We start from the raw sequence: 24,242 nt of genomic DNA, 5'->3' as shown, positions 1-24,242 counted from the left end.
ACGGCTGTTTGGAGGTTTTGGTGTAGATCTGATTTTGATGTGAATAAATAATAATAATACATTAGAAGTTTGTAAAAGTAGTGGTTGAGCAACATGTCTTGTTTTACAACTGATGGGGATATTTTCAGTTAAGGATGTCCAGTTATGCAGATACGTACATAATACGGTGACTGGCAGTTGAGAAAAAAATCGACCTGTGATTTTAATGTTTTTGCAGCAGTGCTATGAAGGGCGATAATCAGTCAGGGGTAAGCAAATAGTTTAGCAAAGCAATTTCTCTGTGATCTTTTTTCCTTCTAAATTGCCTGCTGTGAGCAATGTTCCCATTATTATGTAATTTGTTGGAGAGGTGTTGTGGTGAGAAACAAAGGACAGTATTTTCTGGAGTCTCTTGATGATTTCTAGAGAGACACTCGCTCTGGTGTGTCAGAAAGCAGCCAGACAGATGACTGCTTTAAAAATAGCCGAAAATGGCTAAACGAACTGTTGGATCGTGCGAACTAGCTGTTAGCTGTTTATCCTTACTTAACAGTTATGGATCTTTGTCAGTCCAAGCACTTAGGTTATACTGAAACACATTAAATACTAGTTATTTGTAGGGGTTCACCGATATATCGGCCGATGATGCTTGCTATGCTTCTAAATGAATTAATGCCGATACATCCACAAGCCAGAGGCCGCTCTCGTGCAAAAACTCAATATGCGTTGCAACCATACACATGCATCTCCAGGAAATGGCTTAAGTATATACTTATATTGCTGTTCTTTAAACCTTTTCAGGTATTTTCATGATAATAAAGAATGTGTATGATGATTAAATGAGTGCTGCTTTTTCAAATGCACGTTATAAACAACTCAAACCAACAATGATTTCAGATCGATAAGGACTTACTAATCAAAAACCGTAGTATATGAAAAAGCGGTGAATAATATCGGCTGTGTAATTCAGAATAGTTATCGGCCACGTATTATTAGGGTATATCGGCATTTATCGGTGAACCCCTGGTTATTTGTTATCTGTTATTTACCATATTGAAGGTCTCCTTTTCATGTCTATATATACATAAGAAATAAATTTGACTTTCTGTGGAATTATTTGGGTGCTGTGCACACCAGTAAAATATAATAAAACATAACATTACAAGTTAATACGCTTTTTATTTTTTATTTAGCCAATCACACTGTAAAAAGTGAAAGTTGGGTCTACTTAAACAAATTACTTCAATTGGTAATGCTTAAAAACATTTCAGTTTTGTCAAATTTCCTTTTTAACAGTCCATCCTCATGTCAAAAAGTACAGTACTTGGCAAAAAAGTCTGACTTATTTTTCTCTTTAACGCTTGTTGACAATAAATGTTTTTTATGTTGTAAATGCAGCTTCAGAATGATGTTCTTCAGAAAAAAATAAACTGACTTACATTTGTGGTCAGGAAAACCTAGTCTACTGTCCAAACACACCAAAAGCCATCTGGTTTCATGATGCAATGTTCCCAAAAATACCAAATAATAACTTGCTATTTTACGTTGTTGACAGCATAGCTTCACGAAGTTCTCTTCGTTGGTACTTCTGCACAGTGTTGGATATAGAAAAATGGCACTGTTCACCAGTAGTTACTGTGATAATGTGGTCATTACTTTATAAAGGCGTATTTTTGGCCCGAAAGATCGTTCTTTCCCGCAGAGCAAGGGAACTCAATAATCCATTTATTTTTAGGGCTTTGGGGCTCGATCCTGCCCTCTGATTGCTCGTGTATGCAGCTCACTTTCAGCTTTTTACAATTAAACTGTGTTTATGTGGAAGTACTGAAGAGTGCTGAAAGTTTTAGTGCTTCATTAATTCTTTAATCAGACAATTAATTGAGTCTTGCTCCGAGTGAAGTCAAGCAAAGGCACATAGTTTTCCTGCCTGTGTGTTTGTATTTTCGACCCTACCTTGCACATGACCTTGTTTTTAAGGGCTGTGATGCATTGCTGCTTGCCATAGGCTCTTTCAGCATGTATAATGTGATTAGACATTATAACTATAACTATAAAAAAATAGTTTTAAGAATTGATATTAAAGAGAATAGCGGAGTTCAAACCACAACTGTAATGATAAAGATACAAGGAACAATAGGGATCCCTTTCTAAGTGACTTTTTCCCAACTGATGAACGATAAACCATTGACAGCCAATCAAATCTATTTAAACTTCAAGTTGCACACACATAACTTGCAATCTCATTACTGATTGGCTGACTTTGCTGCCACTCAAAAAATGTAGCCAATTATTTTAAAGTGGAGGGGCAGGGAGATGCCTGTGATGTCATAAGACTGAAATGTTTAGCATGTCTAGCACTTTTTGTATGTTTGTGAATGCGGGTAGACTACCAATATTCAACAAAGACAAGGTAAAAATGGTTTTTCATTCTCTGTCCCCTTTAAGTACTTACAGGCATGTGTTAGTTAATGGCAGGTACGTATAGTGTACATCTATGATAACTAATAACAAACACTACTGTACTTATAAAATTGTTTGTACATAGTAAGTGTATAGTACATACAGGCCAGTGTATGTCAGCATGGGTCACATGCGTCTCAATTCATCATATGGGCTAGAGCAAGGGTCAAACAGAAATTGCGCATTGCGTTAATTTCACGTTAATAATTAGTGGCGTTAAAATGAATTTGCGTTAGCGCGTTATTAACACGTTAATTTTTACAGCCCTGTTTTTTTGATTAAAGTAAATATGCAATTTTAGTTAATGTCATTGAAGGTTAATGTTTTGCGAGGACTGCGTCTCGTGAGCAAAGTAGCATAAAGTTATTATTATTGTCTGGTTGTGTGGACGCTAATATAGTTATCATTATAGTAATCGATATAATGTGAACAGCCCTTAAGTTTAGATGTTTTATTATGGAACCAAGTGCTGATGTTGATAAGAGTCTTCTTGTTTTTGTCTATGTTTGTACTTTATGTGTCCCATTGATTCTTTTGGGGACATTTATATTCATTTATAGTAAAAAAATGTAAATAATGCTTTTCATTGTTTTATTATTTCTGAAATAGTTTTGTTTGTGGTAAACATAACATCCCCTGCTTTCTCATTCCCACCACATACATCAACGTTTTAGACCTGTCATCTCATCTGTGCAAAAAGGCCTTCAACCAATGCCTTTCAACAAATTGGCTTTTCAGTTCCATTCAACCATGCACCTGTTCCACCTTCCACATAGGGAGGAAGTAGGACAGTGATGAAATAAGATCTCCCTCGCCCAGGGCTGCCATTGCTCCTTCTGGATCATTTCAATGATATGCAAATACTCCTTAACATGTCACCGGAGCTGTGCATTATGGTTTGTTCAAATTGTTTGCTGTGCGAGGGTAACCTTATCTTTATCTTCTCTTATTTTATTGTTTATTAGGAAATTCAGTTCATTAAACCTTTCATGAATGCAATAGAATTTGACTTGATTGTAAGATAAAACAATCATGTGGTGCAATAGTGGAAACAATGCAAACAACAAGAACAAAATGGTGCCAACTACAAGACAGTAAAACAACTGGAAGTAATTATAATAAGGCTGGAAAAGGTTTAGCCAAAACATGGGCAAAATGATTGTTTGCACTTTCATTCACCTCATCTGTTTTCATTTGGTCAAGTGAAACCTAAGTAGACATTTTAGTGGGAAGCAGTACAGTTTATAGTCAGTGTTGTCTGTTGGCTGTTGTATGGAGTGTATTGGTTCAGACAGGGAATTGAGCTCATGCCAGGCCACTAAACACAGGAACCGAGAGTGCATGATGACATCATTCCCATAACTCTGATTGGTTGAAGGATGAGGGAAACCCCAGAAGTGATTGGGTGGAGTCAGAACTGTCTGTTTTTGTGCAACTGTTTACAGATGCCTTTGAGAACATGCTTTATTCTATTTAGACATGTGTTTAGTGTTTTGTCTCGTGTATTTTTATAGTTTATAGAAGGGGTTTTCAAACTGTTTTGTCAGCTGAAACCCCTTGACCGAAATTATTTACTTAAAGTACCCCCTGAGATTTCAAGTAAATATTTCAAATAAAATATATTGAGGACATTTGCATGTTGAACTTTTATTTTTAATCCTTTTTAAAGTTTTTATCAGTAGATTTGACATTGTTGTAATTTTTTTATTGGTTCATAAAACGTATCCAATTTTACATGAGTTCTCTGTTTTCTGATATATTGTAGTGTTGTGTGATGGTCATATAATATATATATATATATATATATATATATATATATATATATTACTTAATGTTTTATTAAGATTTTATATTCTAAAATAAGGACTTACATTTAATGATTTATTTATAATTGATTGTTTTTAATCAATTTACAACCCCCCCCCCCCTGTATGGAGGTCTCTGAGTGCATAAATAATAAATAAATAAATAAATTAGGGCTGGGAATAGATTAATCTCATACAAAATCAAAGTAATATTTTGCATAATATATGAGTTTGTGATGTGTGTAAATATTTTGTATATTTAAACACACACACACATACATTTAAGAAATGTTTTATTAAATATTGTTTTTTATTATATAGAATTTAGAATATATAAAAATATAAATAAATATATATACACATATAAATGTTCGTAAATGCATACATGAATGTCTGTGTATTTATATATACATAATAATTACACACAGCACAAACTCATATGTTTTGCAAAAAAAACTTTTATTTTGTATGAGATTAATATAGATTAATCTATGCCCAGCTCTAAAATAAATAGATGTACAAATAAATATATAAAACAAACATAAATGAGAATTGCAACTTTTATTTCTTTATTTTTGTATTAAAATATTTTTAACACATTTATTTGTTTATACATTTGTATTTATTTATTTATAATTTTTGTACTCCGAGTCCTCCATACCCCTGCAATTGAACACTGGTTTGGGAAACCCTGGTTTATAGCATAACAATTTTATGTATTTGTTAACTTTAGTTTAGTGACATGAACTAACAATGGATACTTCTATAGTGTTAATTAATGTTAGTTTATATTGATTTTATAAAATCAAAAGTTCTCTGTTAACATCAGGAAAAGTGCAATAAACTAACATGAACAGTTGTATTGGCATTAACTAGCATTAAACAAAGTTAATAAATGCTGAAAACTTGCATATTGTGACTTCATGTTCGCTAATGCATAACTAATGTCAACAAAAACATGTACAATGTTACCATTTACCAATCAAAAGAGTCTGTTGCATATGAAGTTAAGACCTTGTCATGGGAAACCTAGGAATTTTCAGCCCTGGATTTGTTTGCTTTCTTTCAGCTTAGCTTATTAGTCTAGACATTACTCATTGTGAATGCAAATGTTTATTTATTAGGAAATCCTCTGTATCCTTCTAAGTTATTCTCTCCTTCTGTTTCTATTAGATGTTTGTGGTTAATAAAGCCGACGACACCAGCTGCTCCCTGCATGAGTTTACCATCACTGGCTCAACATATGCTCCAGAGGGACAAGTGTAAGAGCACATATACCCAATCACACTCATCTGCATGTGTCTGTGTTTGCATCTGTCTTACATTGTCTCTTCCTCAGGTTGAAAGCTGAAAACCCAGTGAACTGTGGAGACTATGATGGTCTAATTGAACTGGCCACTATCTGTTCCCTGTGCAATGACTCCTCGCTGGACTATAATGAGGTAAGTGGTGTGCACGGATCTGTGTTTTTAATATCGCTTTCAACACTTGAATGTCATATGCCACCTTTCAAACCGAACAAGTTGTTGTTGAGTATGTCCTACTCTCATTGCTGAATGTTCAACATTGACCTTCTGTTCTTTAGCAGTGGACTGCTTTTTAATTAGCTTGTTTTGAGCGTCGGCTTGCATTTCTCACCTCTCTGCCATCGTCGTGGTATCATGGTAACTGTCTGCGTTGCGTAATCATGCATGTCAGGTAGGGTAAAGGACAGTGCAAGTTAGGACAAGCTGAAGATGCGTTTTAAAGCTTGCTTTGTTGCTGAAGGCACCCAGTCTAATCTTTAAGTGCTGAAGGGCATGACTAGAAAGGAAATGCGTTACGTAAAGTTAAACCAAGCGAATATCAGAAAGCAAAGAGTGTAATAAATAATCACTAACATTATGAATAACACGCTCCCCTATCATCGCTGTTTTCATTCTGGGATAATGTAAATGTTTTAGACAACCGTAATATCCATGAAGTAGACTATTGTATGAACTTCAGATTCAAATACTAATTTTATGAGGATGAATTTTGTTTCACACATACGCAAATAAAAGAGCTCTGAACTGTGATATTTGGTTCAATAAATGCGTGACCATAACGCTGGAGTTAGTGGACGGTCCGTGTGACATTTAAAGTGAACAATAGCAATCGTTCCCAAAGCGAGTATATGGCTCCAGGCTTTTACCGTATCTGAAATTATTGTGCAATTGCTATATTCTCTGTGGTGATGAGTGTGGATGTTTACAAGCTTTTGTGCTAATGTCGTCCCGCAGGCCAAGGGAGTGTACGAGAAGGTGGGCGAGGCCACGGAAACTGCACTCACGACACTGGTGGAGAAGATGAACGTATTTAAAACGGACGTCGCTGGACTCAGCAAAGTGGACAGAGCTTCAGCGTGCAATATGGTATGAAGGGAATGCAGAATTTGATGGGTTATGAGGATGATAAACGATAAAATTGCAGTAGAGCTTGTGATGGAATGAGAAAGTGAAATGGAGAAATGAGGCCTTGAAGAAAAATGTGATGTATTTTGAAGTTCCTTTGGTGCGTGACAGTGAGGCCGAATATTTGAAAGAAATGAAATGATATGAAACGTCTTCATGTTTTTCTGTGAGGGGAAAGGTTTGTTAATGATGCATGTAAAAAGTATATTTCCTCATTAAAGTAGAATATAAAGAACAGACGGATATCATTGTGATGAAGATGGTTATATCAGTGTAGCAAGTGCAGCTTCATTTTTCATGAAGCAAGGGGGAAATGGTTAATTAGGAACAGTGGAGTAGTATTGACCCCTTTTTCCATTTTGGGAAACTTTTTCCTCTGTAGAGGGAATTACCAGCATCAGTGTTTTTTCTCTGCTGACCCCTAAATTCTTCTTTAAAAAACAAACACAGAAAACTAGTGACAGACTCCCAGAGGAAAAGCATAATATTTAGATTAGCAGGCGAGTTTATTAAGAGGTTAGCTAAACTTTCTAAGCCTTCATTCCTTAGTGGGGAAAAAGAAAACTTGGCATGAATACATCAACAGAAGAAATGAAAAGATAACAGATGGGTGCATAGATGGATGGATGGATGAAAGAGGGAGTTAGATGTATTCACGAAGCTTTGGAGGACAAAAAGGGGAACCCTGATGAGTGTGATGTCAGATGCTATTCTCAAAAAGGGGAGGGAGGTATCGTGTGTTTGACTGTGTATGGTAAGAGGATACACAGGGTTTCCCTCCCACATACCGTACATTCATAGTATTACCATAGTATCATCTCTCTAAGGTGGCTAATCTTCTGATCCTAGAAAAGAGAGGCAGAAAGTGCAGCAACAGAGACAAAGTGTGATGTGTGTAGGACTGCATGAATATTCTGGATCTTGATGTGAAGGTGTTGGTTTCCACCTAGTGGCTAAACAGTACCCTTACATCATTGAAATCCATGATTTTCATTGCTAATGAAAGTGGCGGAATAACAGGAAATGATGAGAACTAGATGGGGAAAGAGATTGGGTCATGAAGCAGGCTAGTTTTAGACCCGCTAGGGACATGTATTTTTTTTTATTGCCTAGTTAATGAGTTGATGGGTGGTTCCCAAACGTTTCATTTTACACCCACTAGATGAGTATAAATTGTCCCCGGACCCACCAACATATTTTATAAATGTAAATATGAGGAAAACACATAGTTTTTATTTTCCTTGTCACTTTCAGATTTTTAGATTCTGTATTAGCACCCTTGAGAACATCAGCAGATGACATGTTCTAGTATCAGAGTTCATCCTCTCTTCCTTTCTCTATTTCTTTCTATCTCCCCTCTCTCATTCCTTCTTTCCCTTAGATTTTCCGGAAGCTAATGCAGAAAAAATTCACACTGGAGTTTTCCCGGGACAGGAAGTCCATGTCTGTGTACTGCACTCCCAATGGCTCAAATTCTCAGAGCAAGATGTTTGTCAAGGTATTTGTAAAATACAGATTACTCTCCCATGCAAAAACATTTGATCTATAAATTACCAAATTATATTTTGCTGCCAACATAACATCAGCGTATCTCTTCTTCCTGTAGGGTGCTCCAGAGAGCGTGATTGACCGCTGTCAGTATGTGCGTATTGGCAAAGATCGCATTCCACTGACCCTGGCGGTGAAGGAGGAGCTGATGAGCACTATTAGAGACTGGGGTTGTGGCAGAGACACACTGCGCTGCTTGGCTCTGGCAACACGAGATGTTCCACCACCTGAAGACAGAATGGACCTGGAAAACTCAGTAAAGTTCTCAGACTATGAGGTGAGAGAGTTTAGAAACTTGGGATAGTTCACCCAAAAATTCCTACTTACCCTCGGGTTGTTACAGACCTGTATAGACCCTTTAACTGTTTGTACACACTGATGATGTGGCAACGTATGCGTGCGCATTTAGGCGACGGAAGTATGGTAAGAATCAACAGTGAAGCCACACAGACAGACAGTTATTTAAAAAGTTTACTTTATAAACTTTTTCAACACAGCTACCACATCCGTGTACTACAGTGGAGTGGATAGAAGACGTTAGCATATGGCAAAAAAAGTTGCCAGATACATATATACGTATATTAGTATATTTTATTAGTGCAACCAAACGCAACAACCAGACATTTTGATGTATGTTATAAGAAGCCCAGCAGTATTTTAACACTGAAGTGACACAATTAATTTATTGCATGGGATGACAATACATCAAATCAAGTGAAATTTATCCTACAACCCCAAAACAGAAAAAGTTGGGACACTGTAGAAATTGTGAGTAAAAAAGGAATGGAATAATTTACAAATCTCATAAACTTATAATTTATTCACAGAAGAATACAGATAACATATTAAATGTTGAAAGTGAGATATTTTGAAATGTCATGCCAAATATTGGCTTATTTATGATTTGATGAGAGCTACACATTCCAAAAAAAGTTGGGACAGGTAGCAATAAGAGGCCAGAAAAGTTAAATGTGCATATAAAGGAACAGCTGGAGGAGGACCAATGTTTAGGAATGGGAATGTTGTCCTATTCTTGTCTAATACAGACTTCTAGTTGCTCAACTGTCTTAGGTCTTCTTTGTCGCATCTTTCGCTTTATGATGCACCAAATCTTTTCTTTGGGTGAAAGATCTGGACTGCAGGCTGGCCATTTCAGTACTCAGATCCTTCTTCTATGCAGTCTTGATGTTGTAATTGATGCACTATGTGGTCTGGCATTGTCATGTTGGAAAATGCAAGGTCTTCCCTGAAAGAGACGACGTCTGAATGGGATCATATGTATCTAGAACTTGGATAAACCTTTCAGCATTGATGGTGCCTTTCCAGATGTGTAAGCTGCCCATGCCACACGCACTCATGCAACCCCAAACCATCAGAGATGCAGGCTTCTGAAAAGAGCGCTAATAACAACTTGGGTTGTCATTGTCCTCTTTAGTCCGGATGAAATGGCATCCCAGTTGTTCAAAAAGAACTTCAAATTTTGGTTCGTTGGACCACAGAACAGTTTTCCACTTTGCCAAAGTCCATTTTAAATGAGCCTTGCCCAGGGAAAACGCCTGTGCTTCTGGATCATGTTTAGATATGGCTTCTTTTTTGACCTACAGAGTTTTAGCTGGCAACAGCGAATGACACGGTGGATTGTGTTCACTGACAATGTTTTCTGGAAGTATTCCAGAGCCCATGTTGTGATTTCCATTACAGTAGCATTCCTGTATGTGATGCAGTGCCGTCTAAGAGCCCGAAGATCCCAGGCATCCGGTATGGTTTTCCGGTCTTGACCCTTACGCACAGAGATTGTTCCAGATTCTCTGAATCTTTGGATGATATTTTGCACCGTAGATGATGATAACTTCAATCTCATTGCAATTTTTCTCTGAGAAACTCAGAAAACTATTTTTCGCCGCAGCATTGGGAGAATTGGTGATTCTCTGCCCATCTTGACCTCTGAGAGACACTGCCAATCTGAGAGGCTTTTTTATACCCAATCATGTTGCCAATTGACCTAATAAGTTGCAAATTGGTCTTTCAACTGTTCCTTATTTGTACATTTAAATTTTCTGGCCTCTTATTGCTACCTGTCCCAACTTTTTTTGGAATGTGTAGCTCTCATGAAATCCAAAATGAGACAATATTTGGCATGACATTTCAAAATATCTCACTTTCAACATTTGATATGTTATCTATATTCTACTGTGAATAAAATATAAGTTTATGAGATTTGTAAATTATTCCATTCCTTTTTTACTCACAATTTCTACAGTGTCCCAACTTTTTCTGTTTTGGGGTTGTAAATAAAGATGAAAATAAAACACAAAATAATTTTGTTAGAAGGTTTTAAGTATTTAATATATATTTATTTATTTTTATATTATGTGTCCGTTGAATGCTTGAATCTGATTGGCTGATAAACGTCAATAATTATAATAATAATAATTTATTATTGTGCAATTATTTTCTGGGAATAGCACGGCGAACGTAGTTCCAGGCAGCTCACAGTTTCTTACAGTTTCACATGACTTCGCATAGTTAACTCTGATAACGGACTAACAAAAACAACATGACAGACGATTTTCAAGGCAATAACAGCGCTGTTTAGAGACGCACAGAGGTAGCCTCGTTTACACAATCTCACTCGCTCGCTCGCTTTCTTTTTCTTTCATTCTCTCTCTCTCTCTCTGTGTGTCTCTGTCGCTCTCTTTCTAATAACTTCATTAATAACTGCATTAGAATGCTATCACATTTTGGAAACAAGCAAAAGAGCCGTTGGATGAGACGCGGAAGAAATAGTCCTATTCACAATAGCGATTTAAGTACAAAAACCGGACGAATCCCTTTGAATATATCATGTGATAGATGTCTTGAGGTGTGGTAACGTAGTATAAGCAGAATAATTGACTCCGGGCTGTTGAAAAATAATGCACACCTGAGGCCTGTCGTCAATTATTCCTTACTTAAACTTAGTGAAACATGTTTATTCTTTAAATACATTTTTGGTTATTCAAAGGCACCTGAAAAGTAAGTTGAATCTAGGGTTGCCCAAAATATGGCCTGCTGGGTATGGTTTTGTGTAAATATGTGAATATTTGTCAAAATGATAGTTAATCTCCTAATTAAAAATTAATTTATAACTCTTATGGCTCGACAACATACGGTAGGTTTATTAATAGTTTGTTAATTTACAACAGGTACTTTTAAACAGTCCTTTAATTGAACCATTTCCTTTAATAAACACTTGTTACATGTGATTCTGTAAGCTGTAGTTTTGCAGATTCAACATCAAATAGCCTACTTAAAAAAAAATTAAACACACTTACAAGCTGTGAAACAGAAGCGCGAGAATGTGCTAGCAAAGTTAACAATACCTTGGGGCATTTTAGATTGAGGCGTTTTATTAGGCATGTAACAATGTTCTTATACAGTACATGCAAGTATAAGACACTTATACACACAGTAAGGTGCCCAAATGCTTTGTTGTCGCTGTACATGTGCGAGTGCATGTGTTAGTCTGTGTGGTTGTATAAGATTACATGCAATTCTTTGGTCATTCTGTTTAGTCAAGTCTCACCTTCGTCGGATGTGTCGGCATGCTGGACCCACCCAGGAAGGAGGTGATTGGCTCAGTGAAGTTGTGCCGTAAGGCAGGTATTCGTGTCATCATGATTACCGGGGACAATAAGAGCACCGCTGTGGCCATCTGCAGACGTATTGGTATTTTCACCGAGGATGAAGACGTTGAAGGGAAAGCCTACACGGGCAGAGAGTTTGATGACTTGACTCCAGATGCCCAGCGAGATGCTGTGAAAAGGGCGCGCTGCTTTGCACGTGTCGAACCAGCGCACAAGTCAAAGATTGTGGGCTTTCTGCAGGCATTCGATGAGATCACGGCTATGGTAAGACAAAAGTTTTCAAAATAATAATAATTAAATATGACAAAAAAAAACCTACATTTACACCATGTATTAGAAGTGACGTGATCAAACCAAAACGTTTACTCTTTCCGTCTCGCTTTCAGACTGGAGATGGTGTGAATGATGCTCCCGCATTAAAAAAGGCCGAAATCGGCATTGCCATGGGCTCAGGAACAGCTGTGGCCAAGTCAGCCTCCGAGATGGTGCTCTCTGATGATAACTTCTCCACCATTGTGGCCGCGGTGGAGGAAGGCAGAGCCATCTACAACAACATGAAGCAGTTTATCCGTTACCTCATCTCTTCCAATGTGGGAGAGGTGGTCTGGTGAGCGAGAGCCTGATTGTTGTAGAGCCAGAGTTCCTGTCCACTTCTCCACTCATATGCAATTTCTCTTTCCCTCATCACAGTATTTTCCTGACAGCCATCCTTGGCCTTCCAGAGGCTTTGATCCCTGTTCAGCTGCTGTGGGTGAATCTGGTGACGGACGGTCTGCCCGCCACTGCCCTGGGCTTCAACCCACCAGACCTGGACATCATGGACAAGCCTCCTCGCAATCCCAAGGAGTCTCTTATCTCTGGGTGGCTTTTCTTTAGATACCTGGCCATTGGAGGTTAGCATAGTTTTCTAGTCATTGTATAGTCTAATATCATTATTTGCATTTTTAAAGCATTAGCGTGTTTCAAGTGTTGTTCCTGGTAGAGCATAGTGCTAGATATGTCAAGGTCATGGGTTCAATCTCAGGAAATGCAAGAAGTAATTGAATATATAAATGCACCGTAAGTTGCTTTGGGTAATGCATAAATGTAAATTTTCTAATCTGTTCTTTACATTGTAAGACGTAATGTATTAAAGTTTTTTGCACTCTTGTTTTTTTTTAAGGATATGTGGGTCTAGGCACTGTCGGTGCTGCCACCTGGTGGTATTTGTTTGATGAGGAAGGGCCACATGTGTCCTTTAATCAGCTGGTGAGTGTGACAATATACATGCTTATGGTTAACTAAAAAAACATCCCACAACATTATATGAGAACACAATACATATTAAAGCTCCTGTACATCATATTGTTAAAAAAATGTTGATGGCGTTTTAAAAAAAAAAACACCAGCAAGGACCAATACTAAAACAGCTTCGTATCTATTTATATATATATATATATATATATATATATATATATATATATATATATATATATATATATATATATAAAATAAATGTGACCCTGTCAATAAAAACCAGGCTTAAGTTAAATAATCTATGCATCAAAGTTTGATTTCAATCACTGATTTCACATCAGTATTAAAGATATCAAGGTTATATTTTCACAAAATGTTCTTCACGTTATGTAAATGGTTTTATATAGAAAAAAGTAAATCACAACAAAATGACTTTAGATGTTTTTTCAAATTTTTTTGTCATTTTAAAATAAGACAGCTGTTCAGAGTTCATATTTCACAGTTTATGATCTACACAGCTGCACTGATATCAGATCAGTCTTTCAAAGGGTCACAGTGACCCCCATCAGCAGGGCAAGGGATTTCCTGTGTTATTCCCGCATCTGCTATAATGAATATATTAGCTCAAATATATTAAAATGAAATTGTTTTAAATTATTACTGGTCTGTCTAGCTCCCACCTCATTTTTCACAACACAAACCACTTCTTTTTAAAAACTAAAATTTAAAAACTAGCTCATACTGTCTCATTCTCCTGTTTACAGCGGCATTTTATGCAGTGTACAGAAGACAACCCCATGTTTGAGGGCATTGACTGTGAGGTCTTTGAGTCACGTTACCCCACCACCATGGCACTTTCTGTTCTTGTTACCATAGAGATGTTCAACGCTCTCAACAGGTAGGGCCTGCAGCCTTTTTTTTATCAAATATGAAGAATGAAAATGCAGCAATACTTCCTAATTCACATGATCATTTAATCATTTACAATTAACATTGCATTAATTTACTTTAACTGACACACTTAGTTGCAGTTTCCCAGACAGGGTTTAGATTAATCCAGGATTAGGCCTTAGTTATATTAGGACATTTTAAGTAGTTTTTACAGACAAACCCTACAAAAAACAATGCTGGTGTGCATCTTGAGAAAAAACAATGGCACTGATATGTTCAGATACATCAGTGCAAGATGTTTTTAAATTAAGGTAGCTCAAACATGCTTTTTAATCTGGGACTAGGATAAGCCCTGTCTGGGAAACCGCCCCTTATTGTTTTTTCTTAAAGGGATAGTTCACCCAAAAATGAAAATAATGTCATTAATGACTCACCCTCATGTCATTCCAAACTCGTAAGACCTCCGTTAATCATTGGAAACACAGTTTAAGATGTTTTATATTTAGTCCGAGAGCTTGTTGACCATTTATTGAAAATCTACATACGGTTTACTGTCCATTTCTAGAAAGGTAATATAAATATCATCAAAGTAGTCCATGTGACATCAATGGGTCAGTTAGAATGTGTTCAAGCATTGAAAATACATTTTGGTCCAAAAATAACAAAATTTACGACTTTATTCAGCATTGTCTTCTCTTCCACGCGGAAGAGAAGACAATGCTGAATAAAGTCGTAAATTTTGTTATTCTTCTGTTGTGAAGCACATGCGCGAGACTAAAGTCACGTGACGCAGATGACGTGTTATGCAAAGTTTTTTTTCAAACTTACAGCATATGTCTCAGACTGTAAACGAAGCCCGGGCGCACAAAAAATAAAACAGCTGGGGCCCACCAGATAACACGTCAGCAGCGTCGTACATCATCCACGTCACTGCAGTCACGTTACTTTAGTCTCGCGCATGCGCTTCACAACAGACGCGGAAGAGAAGACAATGCTGAATAAAGTCGTAATTTTTGTTATTTTTGGACCAAAATGTATTTTCGATGCTTTAACACATACTAACTGACCCACTGTTGTCACATGGACTACTTTGATGATGTTTTATTACCTTTCTGGACATGGACAGTATACCGTACGTAGATTTTCAGTGAAGGGTCAACAAGCTCTTAAACTAAATATAAAACATCTTAAACTTTATTTCGAAGATGAACAGAGGTCTTACAAGTTTGGAATGACATGAGATAATTCATGAGTTTCCACTGTTGTGGTTTTGATATTTGATATTGTGGTTCCTCAAACTGATCTTTTAGGTATATACTATTTCGATGCTTTGAATGTACGCATCACCTAAAACTGCTCTATTGTTCAGCCTGTCAGAGAATCAGTCTCTGTTGAGGATGCCACCCTGGGTGAATATATGGCTGCTCGGGGCCATAATCCTCTCCATGTCTCTACACTTTCTTATCCTGTATGTGGAGCCTTTACCGGTGAGTAAACTACAGTAAACGTCTGTTCCTTTTAGCCCGACTTTTTTTGTACATTTTAAAGGGACACTCCACTTTTTTGAAAATATGCTCATTTTCCAGTTCCCCTAGAGTTAAACCTTTGATTCTTAGCATTTTAGAATCCATTCAGCTGATCTCCGGGTCTGGCGCTCGCACTTTTAGCATAGCTTAGCACAATCCATTGAATCTGATTAGACCATTAGCATCGCACAAAAAAATAACAAAAGAGTTGCAATATTTTTCCTATTTAAAACTTGACTCTTCTGTAGTTACAGTTGCGATTTTCTAGGCCGATATGTCTAGGAACTATACTCTCATTCCGGCGTAATAATCAAGGACTTTGCTGTCGTAACATGGCTGCAGGAGGCGCAATGATATTACGAAGTGCCTGAAAATAGTCCCCTGCTATTGAAAGTAACCAAGGGGACTATTTTCGGCTGCTGGATTGTGCTAAGCTATGCTAAAAGTGGTAGCACCAGACAAGGGGATCAGCTGAATGGATTCCAAAATGTTAAGAATCAAATGTTTAACTCTAGAGGGGCTGGAAAATTAGCATATTTTCAAAAAAGGTCTCTTTTTTTATTTTTATATATTTTATTTAAAGTTTTCACATTATACAAAAGAACCCCCCCCAAGCCAGCATAAAAAAAATGTTATAAATAAAACAATAAATACATGTATACACCAGAAAACATACAGTTTGAGACGCACATTATATATTAAATATATATGTCTAACAACAAGTATGCATGTAGAAACATACATCCACGTGTACATGTAAAAAAACAAAAAAAAACAAAAGGAAAATAATTAACAATTCTTCCATTTGTTTCCTTGTATGAATGCTTACCAACTTATGTAGAAACTAAAATTGTTGCGCTCTACTAAAAATGTTAAAGAAAAAGACAGGCAACCAATATATATGTAAGGCAGTCAAATAATAAGATTCAGTTATCATTATTCAGGTATTCAAAAAATGGCTCCCAAACCTGTAAGAATTTCTTTGGTTTACCAGCTATTTCGTATCTAATTTTTTCCATATATAGCACACTACTAAACTCTGTGAGCCATATTTCAAATTTAGGTACAAATTGCTTGTCAAAAAAGGTCTCTTTAATCTTTTATACATTTAATGTCATGAATGGGCTTTACACATGATTATTGATAACATGGTGAAATAAAGGGATAATGTAAGAGTGCTTTTGAGTGTATTATATCCAAATTTTTCTTTCACTCCTTACCCCTCCTTATTTTTTCTTTCTCGTCATTTCCCGTTCCCCAGCTGATCTTCCAGGTAACTCCACTGTGTTGGTCTCAATGGATTGTAGTCCTCAAGATCTCATTTCCTGTCATCCTATTGGACGAGGCACTTAAGTATATCTCCCGCCACCACTTAGAAGGTACAACCCGTTTACGAGGATATTTTCTCCTTTTTTGTCAGCATAAAACGTTGTCACTGTTTCTCATATGTGACCCTGGACCATAAAACCAATCGCAAGTTGCACTGGTAGATTTGTAGAGAAAGCCAAAAATGCATTGTGGGTCAAAATGATCGATTTTTCATTCATGCTAAAAAATCATTAGCATAAAGATCATGAAGATATTTTGTAAATTTCTTACCATAAATATATCAAATGCACCTACAAACTTTGTGTTGCTTCCCGTTCCCCAGGGATTTCCCATTCTGTAAAGAGCGCTAAAACAAACCTTTTTATTAGTAATTTGCATTGCTAGGACTTGCCAGGGTCACATATCACTGTTACTTATATTTCAAACAATGCTTAACATCTTGTGTGTTGACTCTGTCATGTGCTTTTATGTGTTCCCTTCTGACCTGTTTTTTCTCCGGCAGTTTAACTTTCTCCTCTCGTCTTTAAAAAAAAGGTACTTTTTATACATGTAATCTTTCGGTTCCTAAATCAACCTGTCTCTTTCTATCATCGTTTTTCTTGAAAACGCTATTAAACAGTTTTCTCTCTCCATCCTTCTCCCTCTTTCTCTACAGGTCAAGAGGAGGAACGGTACAGGAAGAGACGGCAGCTGAATTTCTAGGATAACTTCCTTTAAACACACATGAACACACACACACACCCCTGCCTTTTCCTCTGAGCATTTTAACACTGCACCGTTCACACTTACAGACACAAATCATCATCAGAAGACCCATTCCAGTCCCTCCTCCAGCGTCTTTGCTGCATGTCCAGCCACCACTAAAAACAAGCAGGGCTTGTAGTTTGTACATTGTGTGTGTGTTAGTGCGAGAGCAGGGTGTGTGTGTTTGTTGGCATGTGCATGGGCCTAATTCATGTTGAGTTGCGTGACACAAAATTTGTTTCGTTTTATCTAGCTTTTTAGCTTTCACATACATGCTGTACATAGACTGGAGGAAATGGCTTTCAGGTGTAACATGGGGTTAAATTCGCAGGGGTACTGTATTTAGATCAGATAGTGTATAGTACATCTCACAATAGACTCATCGAAGACTACCATTGAGAAATAATAGGTTTTGGGGCATCTTTTAAAGTGTACATGTTCACGTTTGGACAGGATGGCCAGTTTCTTTCAGTGGTTGGGTCCAGTTTCTCCATTTAACCAATACCTATTCATTTCACTCACTCATGTCAGATTTCTTCTTACCAGAGGTCCATCAGTCATACGTTTCATTTAGATTAATGTTTACACAAAGCTAAATGTGGCAGCAGATATGATCTGACTCGCTTCTATATTGCACTTATAAATTATTTTAAACAAAAAATGGATTTTTCGTTAAGATAAGGCTTTGATAGGCGTCACATAGCATGCTATTCCAGAATATCCTAAATCTGATAACCTGAGAAGTACACAATCAGTTTTAAGTCAACATCATGATGATTTATGAATGCATTTTAGCTCGAAATTATTTTTCAATACAGAAATGAGGTTGTTTGTGCATATTTACCAAGTGAATGATTTAATCTCAGATTTCTCCTTCTCTATTCTGTCATTAAACTCAAGTTTAACACTAGTAAATATATGCTGCAAGTACATCAAAACTAAACATGGTGCAGCTTGCACTGAAGTATTAATATTAGTAAACAACGGTGACAGGTTTTAAACATGATGAAAGAGAGAGAGAGGAGAAATCTGATTTGTTTATTGATGTCTTACCGTCATCTGACTCACTCTTCCTTTAAAACACACAAACAAATACACAGTCATATGGAGGAAAGGGGTCTCAATTGAATGTACACCTCCTTGTTTTTTGCCCTTTTTTTAAATGTAACCACAGCAAAGCTCTGTCCAAATAGGTTTCAGTTTTTCGATTTCCAGTCGTTTGAGTCGATATCATTGTGACGAACACCCTCTTCCTATTGGACTTTATAAAGGTCACTCGCTTCCACGCTTGCCGTTTTTTTTTCTGCAAAGGAAGGATTCGCCACCGCTAGTGCTTTTCTTGCAATCTTGATGAACTATTTTTTGTTTGTTTTATAATAAAGTAATAATAATGTATTCGACTGAAAGAACCCAGGTGGTTTAGTTTGTCAGTTTTGCTGTTAAGGGTATGATATGCCTTCATGATCTGTTGGAAAATGCTGGTGTGCAAGTATACAAAATAACTACTACGCCTGTGCCTGGTGTCATTATGCTTGCCGTCGTAAATCTGCTGCGTCTAGACAGTCCGTGTTTGCTTGTTAGCCGTGATTCCACTGACGGATATTTATCGTAATAACGTGACGGTGTTGTGTCCGCTCATCTGTCACAAATAGACGTAGTCCATTTTTTTGGAGTTCGTAACAATTGTAAGTAGTCTAAATGCTAATAAAACAGGCAGCCTGAGTTAATGTCAAGCTCCGTGTCCTCTCACGTCCCCAGCTATTGCAATGACATTTAACGTGTTACCGGTTAACTGTAGGGTAAGCGTATTGACACAAGGCAGTAAGGCCTCTCATTTTCACCATATTAAATACAGCGCACACAAGCATCTGCACCAATAGAAAGTGTGGGCTTGTACAGCCTTGCTACTTACTACTGATCTCTTGAACTCTGTACAGAAAAAAGAAATACCTGATTGCATGGAAACTTGTTACTGTAATTAATAACCTATACAGTATATTTAATTTTTTTTTAAGCAAAGATTTAAATGAAACATCTTTACCACCAGGAGGACAGCTTGAAATGATTATTTTCTTTGCATTCAAGTAACCGAGGATGGAGAATATTTTGTAGAATAGTGGAGGTTGTTTATTCATTATTACAGTTTGTTTTTAAGGTTGCAGGGGTTTGAATTTAGTTTAGGAGTTGAAAATTGTAAGATAAGAATTGTGCTAATAATGATAATATTTTGCGACTATAATTGGGTTTGAATGTCTGGATTTTTTGCTTTGTTTTGGGAAAGATACATTGCGTGGTTTACACAGAGGGATGTCCAGCGTTTAGTGCTGGGTTATGAAGTTGTTCTTTTGAAGGGCTTGGTGTGGGTACTGTCTCCAGAATACATAATGTATGTGTGGTATGCAGAAAGTTGGACGTCCACTTTGTGAATTTCAATTTGTCTTTGTAAGTTATTAGAAAACTATTTTTCCACACACTTTAACTCTTTTGTTGGTGCTTCAACAGTACATAGGCTACTGTTAAGAGAGAATTCATCAAACAATACTGAATGTTATAATTCTTTATGAACTCATCATGTAATTTTCTATTTTGATAGACATTTAGAGGCAATCTTTACAAAACAAAGTTGTAGACAATCAAGGAATGCTAACAAAAGTAGTAAAGTTCCCCTGTGACGGCTTCAAAGCTCATTTCATAAGCACTGTGTGGTTCTCAAATGGTCCATTCTTACTGGACAGCTGTCTTTCTGCCTGCGCACAAACTGGCTGGAGCTTTGCGCCCACTACTGAGAAAGAATTCTCTGTAACGCCTTGGTAATATTAATTGTGGATTCATAATTTTATATATATGAAAAAGACATGTCAAATAAAATTATTTATCTTCTAATTTATTTAGATGTTGTTGATTTATTGCTTTTTTTACATACCCGTCTTCAGCATTTTTCAGCCCAAGAACCCCTTAATGGATAGAGAGGAGGAGCAAGGACCCTCAGTACATTTATGGATTTACATAATTTGTTATAATGGTTATCTTCAAAGATATTAAAATATTCATTTTTGGTCACAGCCACATACTGTACTACATAACATTTTACATTAACCACATAGATTGTAACGTGGAAACTTTAAAATTTTGGTGACACTTTACTCAGGGTTCCCACAAGTCCTTTAAAGTGAATCTGCGGGGGAAAAATTCAAGGCCCTGTGAAGTTTTTGAAAATATACATACATAGATACAGGTCATTGAAAGTGCTTGAATCTATTTTATGCAAGAGGTTTTCTGTGGGAAAAAAAAATCTGAATTATTCCCTTTATAGTGAAGGATAATATCATAAAAATTCTAGACTTTTTAAGCACACATGCTAAACTGTTCACTTTAAATGCTTATATCATCTGTATGCGAATATTGATTCATACCAAAATGCTTTTTTGCATAGTTGTGTTTGACACATGATAACGTCTTGGGTTACGTAACTGTTGTTCCCTGAGAAGGGAACAAGATGCTGCGTCTACCTTGCCATCCTCCCTGCGATATATTTCCTGCACCCTGTGTTTGTTGCTAAGTCTCACCATTGGTTGAATTTAATGTACACATTCAGACGCACTTACCCTTGGATGCGTACCCAAAGTGTCACCGCAGTGACGCAGCGCGAGTTTCCTCAAAAGGGAACTTTAACAATGTATGTAAAGGTAACATGATGTAACCTTGCTCTCTCGCTTGAAATGTGTCCCCACATTTAGTTCTTGAATTTGAGGGTATTGGACCTTGAAAGTCCTTGAAAGGTCCTTGAATTTAAAGTTAACTAAGGTGTGGGAACCCTGTTACTTGAAGGGGTGTTCATAAGACTGACATGACACCTTCATAATCATGACATTACACATATCATGAACGTGAAGAAGATTTTATGACAACTGTCATTAAGTGTCATTTGTTCAATTATGTAATTTTTAATTAAAAAATGACATTGTTTGAATTGTCTTTGTTATGACAACTTGACATAAACCAATAGGTCATAAATCTGTCATAAACATGACATAGCAGAATAATTATCAAACTTAAGAAACTACCTAGCTTTATGAGTTAACATTACATTAAACTGTCATTTAAATGTCATTAAGTGTTAATACTGTCAAATAATTTGAAATACCTTAACAAAATGCAACAGAAACGTCAAAAGATAATATTTACTTTATGTATGTGCACAATACATTAAAAACTGACAACTAACAGAACTTGTTCTTCCTCACACAGAGGGTTCTGAGATTTTCTTACATAAAAGAAAACTAACAAAACATTTAATCAGGTATTTTAATGTAATTAACCCATTTTTGTACTGTTTTCATTTAATTTTAGGTGAATTTGTCTCCAAATGCAATAAAAAAATTATTTTAGCCATTTTAATTATTATTATTATTGGATGATTAATTTTATTTCTTAAACTTATGGAGGAAACTTAAAAAAAACATGAAGAATATTAATTACATTTAATGACATTTTAATAACAAATTATATTTGTACAACTATAGTTGAGGTCAGGAAATTCATGACACTGACAAAAAACTATCTGACAGAGTATAAACACTTAATGACATTTTAATGACAAAATTAAAATTTGTATCACTTGTAACAAGTGGTCAGTTATGTCAAGTTGTCATGACAAGTTATGATGTATTGGTTAATGTCAAGTTAAAAAAATAGACATCTCAAACAATGTCATCATTGTATTAAATATGACATAATTGAACGAATGAAACTTAATGACAGTTGTTATAAACGTGCATAAAATCTCCTTCATGTTCATGGTGCATGTCATGTCCTGGTAATGAAGGTCTCATGTCAGTCTTATAAACACCCTGTCAAGTAAAATGTTACCAAAATTTTTAACCTATTTAAGCATTTTTGTTTCCTTAATTTTATTTTTCCAAAAAATTTTTTATTTTGATTCAAACTATTTGGAGGACCCCTGCAGTACCACCACAGACCCACAAGGTGCCCCAAATGCCATGTTGAAGGTCCACAGTCACATTTAGAAAAAAAAGGTACAAATGTTGACGTTGTCACTGGGATGGTACCTTTTGAGAAGGTCCTAATATGTACAATTTTGCTACATATATGTAGCTTTGAGGTACAAAAGTGTACTTTTTGAAAAGGTACTGCCCCAGTGACAATTTTTGTATCGTATTTTTCCTTTTTTTTTCTAGGGGAAAAATGCTTTTGAATCAGTGGTTCTCAAACTTTTTGGGCATGCGGCCCCCCTTGTGTACAAGGACTCTCACTTGTACACTTTGTGGCCCCCCCAAAAAAATTTATGACATAAAACATACAATTTAAATGAACCAAAACTTAAAATTAAAATATAAAATGTAGTGTGGTTGGTTAGTAGTCTAAACTCTGTCTGAGGTTTAATTACGCAGAATTCATGATGAATTAATGTATTTTATAAAATTAGAAAAACTCGGGCCCCCAGTTTGAGAACCACTCATCTAGATTTTCAAAAATTGTTTTGGGGTGTAATGAACACTAAACACCACCAGATGACACTATAACACCATCTGTTACAGTATGTAGGGTTTATCTTGCACTCATTTCTCATGTGCACTCAAGAAACAAAATTGGTATTAGAGATGCACTGATATATCGGCCAATAATTAGTGATCAGATAAAATACATTTTTAACAAATGAAATCTTCAGAATTTAGTTATCATAAGTTAATATAACCGCCAAACTATCAGTAGGCCTATTGGCCAATATTGGTGGGAAAAATGTAATATCGGTGCATCTCAAATTGGTATAATAAACAAAATTATCAAGAATATAATGAATCAATTACTGTAAGTATACGGCATTGTTGTGATTATTCATCTGCCAAACAAGCACGGCTGTAAAGCCTCTTGAAATAAGGTAAGTAAACCTTACCATGCAAGACTGAGACACTGGAGCCCAGACCACTATCATAAGTATTCATCAAAATTAGGTGTGGTTTCTTTCTCACCGTTCATCAAATAATTATGCACTTGCACCAGCAATTTGTATTTGGCACATACATGGGTTTGGGTGAGAATAAACGAATAATGTAAATGTGCTAGTACAGGCAGATCTTTCTGCCATCTTTGAAAGAGGCTTAAAAGGAACCAGAGATGATCTCCACACAATGAAGTCTCACTGTGAGAAAGTCTAAAGGCGCATGGAGATGTGGGTGTGTGTTTGCTTTCAGCCTCAGACAGCCTTCACTGAAGGAATAAGACAGCGTGTTTCCTAGCTCACTCAATAGGCCTATGTTATCACCTTACTGTTCGTAAAAACTCAGAACCTTATGTGAAATATTACTAATAAGCTATTTTTATGTGATTTCTATTACCTGACATAAGTTGATCTATATAGCCCTCACCAAATTTTTTAAATTCAAGACATTTACCCATTTGCAGGCGCTTTTATCCAAGGTACACATTTATTTATCAGTATTTGTGTTCCTAAGTTCGAACTTATGACCTTTTGCATTGATAACCCAATGCTCTAACACTGAGCTATGCAAGCGAAAGTTGATATTAGTCAAATTGATCTGCTATTAAACATCAGTCAGAATCATAGAGAACAAAGCAAGGCAGGTAAATCTAATTACGTTTCTTTGACTGACCAACATAATTTCCTGTTAATTATTTTTTATAGCA

The 24,242-nt window shown here is 36.3% G+C and overlaps 1 protein-coding gene across 1 annotated transcript in view; it reads left to right on the top strand.

Moving 5' to 3' along the window:
• atp2a3 (ATPase sarcoplasmic/endoplasmic reticulum Ca2+ transporting 3) overlaps positions 1-20,463 on the top strand; it is a 61,796-nt gene extending 41,333 nt beyond the window's left edge. The window contains exons 9-21 of the mRNA XM_065250160.2: positions 5,418-5,506; positions 5,584-5,686; positions 6,506-6,637; positions 8,058-8,174; positions 8,283-8,501; positions 11,779-12,114; positions 12,237-12,457; positions 12,541-12,743; positions 13,013-13,098; positions 13,851-13,984; positions 15,347-15,464; positions 16,765-16,882; positions 17,488-20,463. Of these exons, the coding sequence (XP_065106232.1) occupies positions 5,418-5,506; positions 5,584-5,686; positions 6,506-6,637; positions 8,058-8,174; positions 8,283-8,501; positions 11,779-12,114; positions 12,237-12,457; positions 12,541-12,743; positions 13,013-13,098; positions 13,851-13,984; positions 15,347-15,464; positions 16,765-16,882; positions 17,488-17,534 (1,923 nt within the window). The 3' untranslated portion in view covers positions 17,535-20,463. The remainder of the gene's footprint in view (positions 1-5,417; positions 5,507-5,583; positions 5,687-6,505; positions 6,638-8,057; positions 8,175-8,282; positions 8,502-11,778; positions 12,115-12,236; positions 12,458-12,540; positions 12,744-13,012; positions 13,099-13,850; positions 13,985-15,346; positions 15,465-16,764; positions 16,883-17,487) is intronic.
• Positions 20,464-24,242: the final 3,779 nt, after the last annotated feature.

This window comes from Paramisgurnus dabryanus, chromosome 5 (genome assembly GCF_030506205.2).
Source record: "Paramisgurnus dabryanus chromosome 5, PD_genome_1.1, whole genome shotgun sequence".
NCBI classification, from domain to species: domain Eukaryota; kingdom Metazoa; phylum Chordata; class Actinopteri; order Cypriniformes; family Cobitidae; genus Paramisgurnus; species Paramisgurnus dabryanus.
Note: the sequence above shows the minus strand (reverse complement) of the source record. Positions and strands in the feature narration are given on the sequence as shown.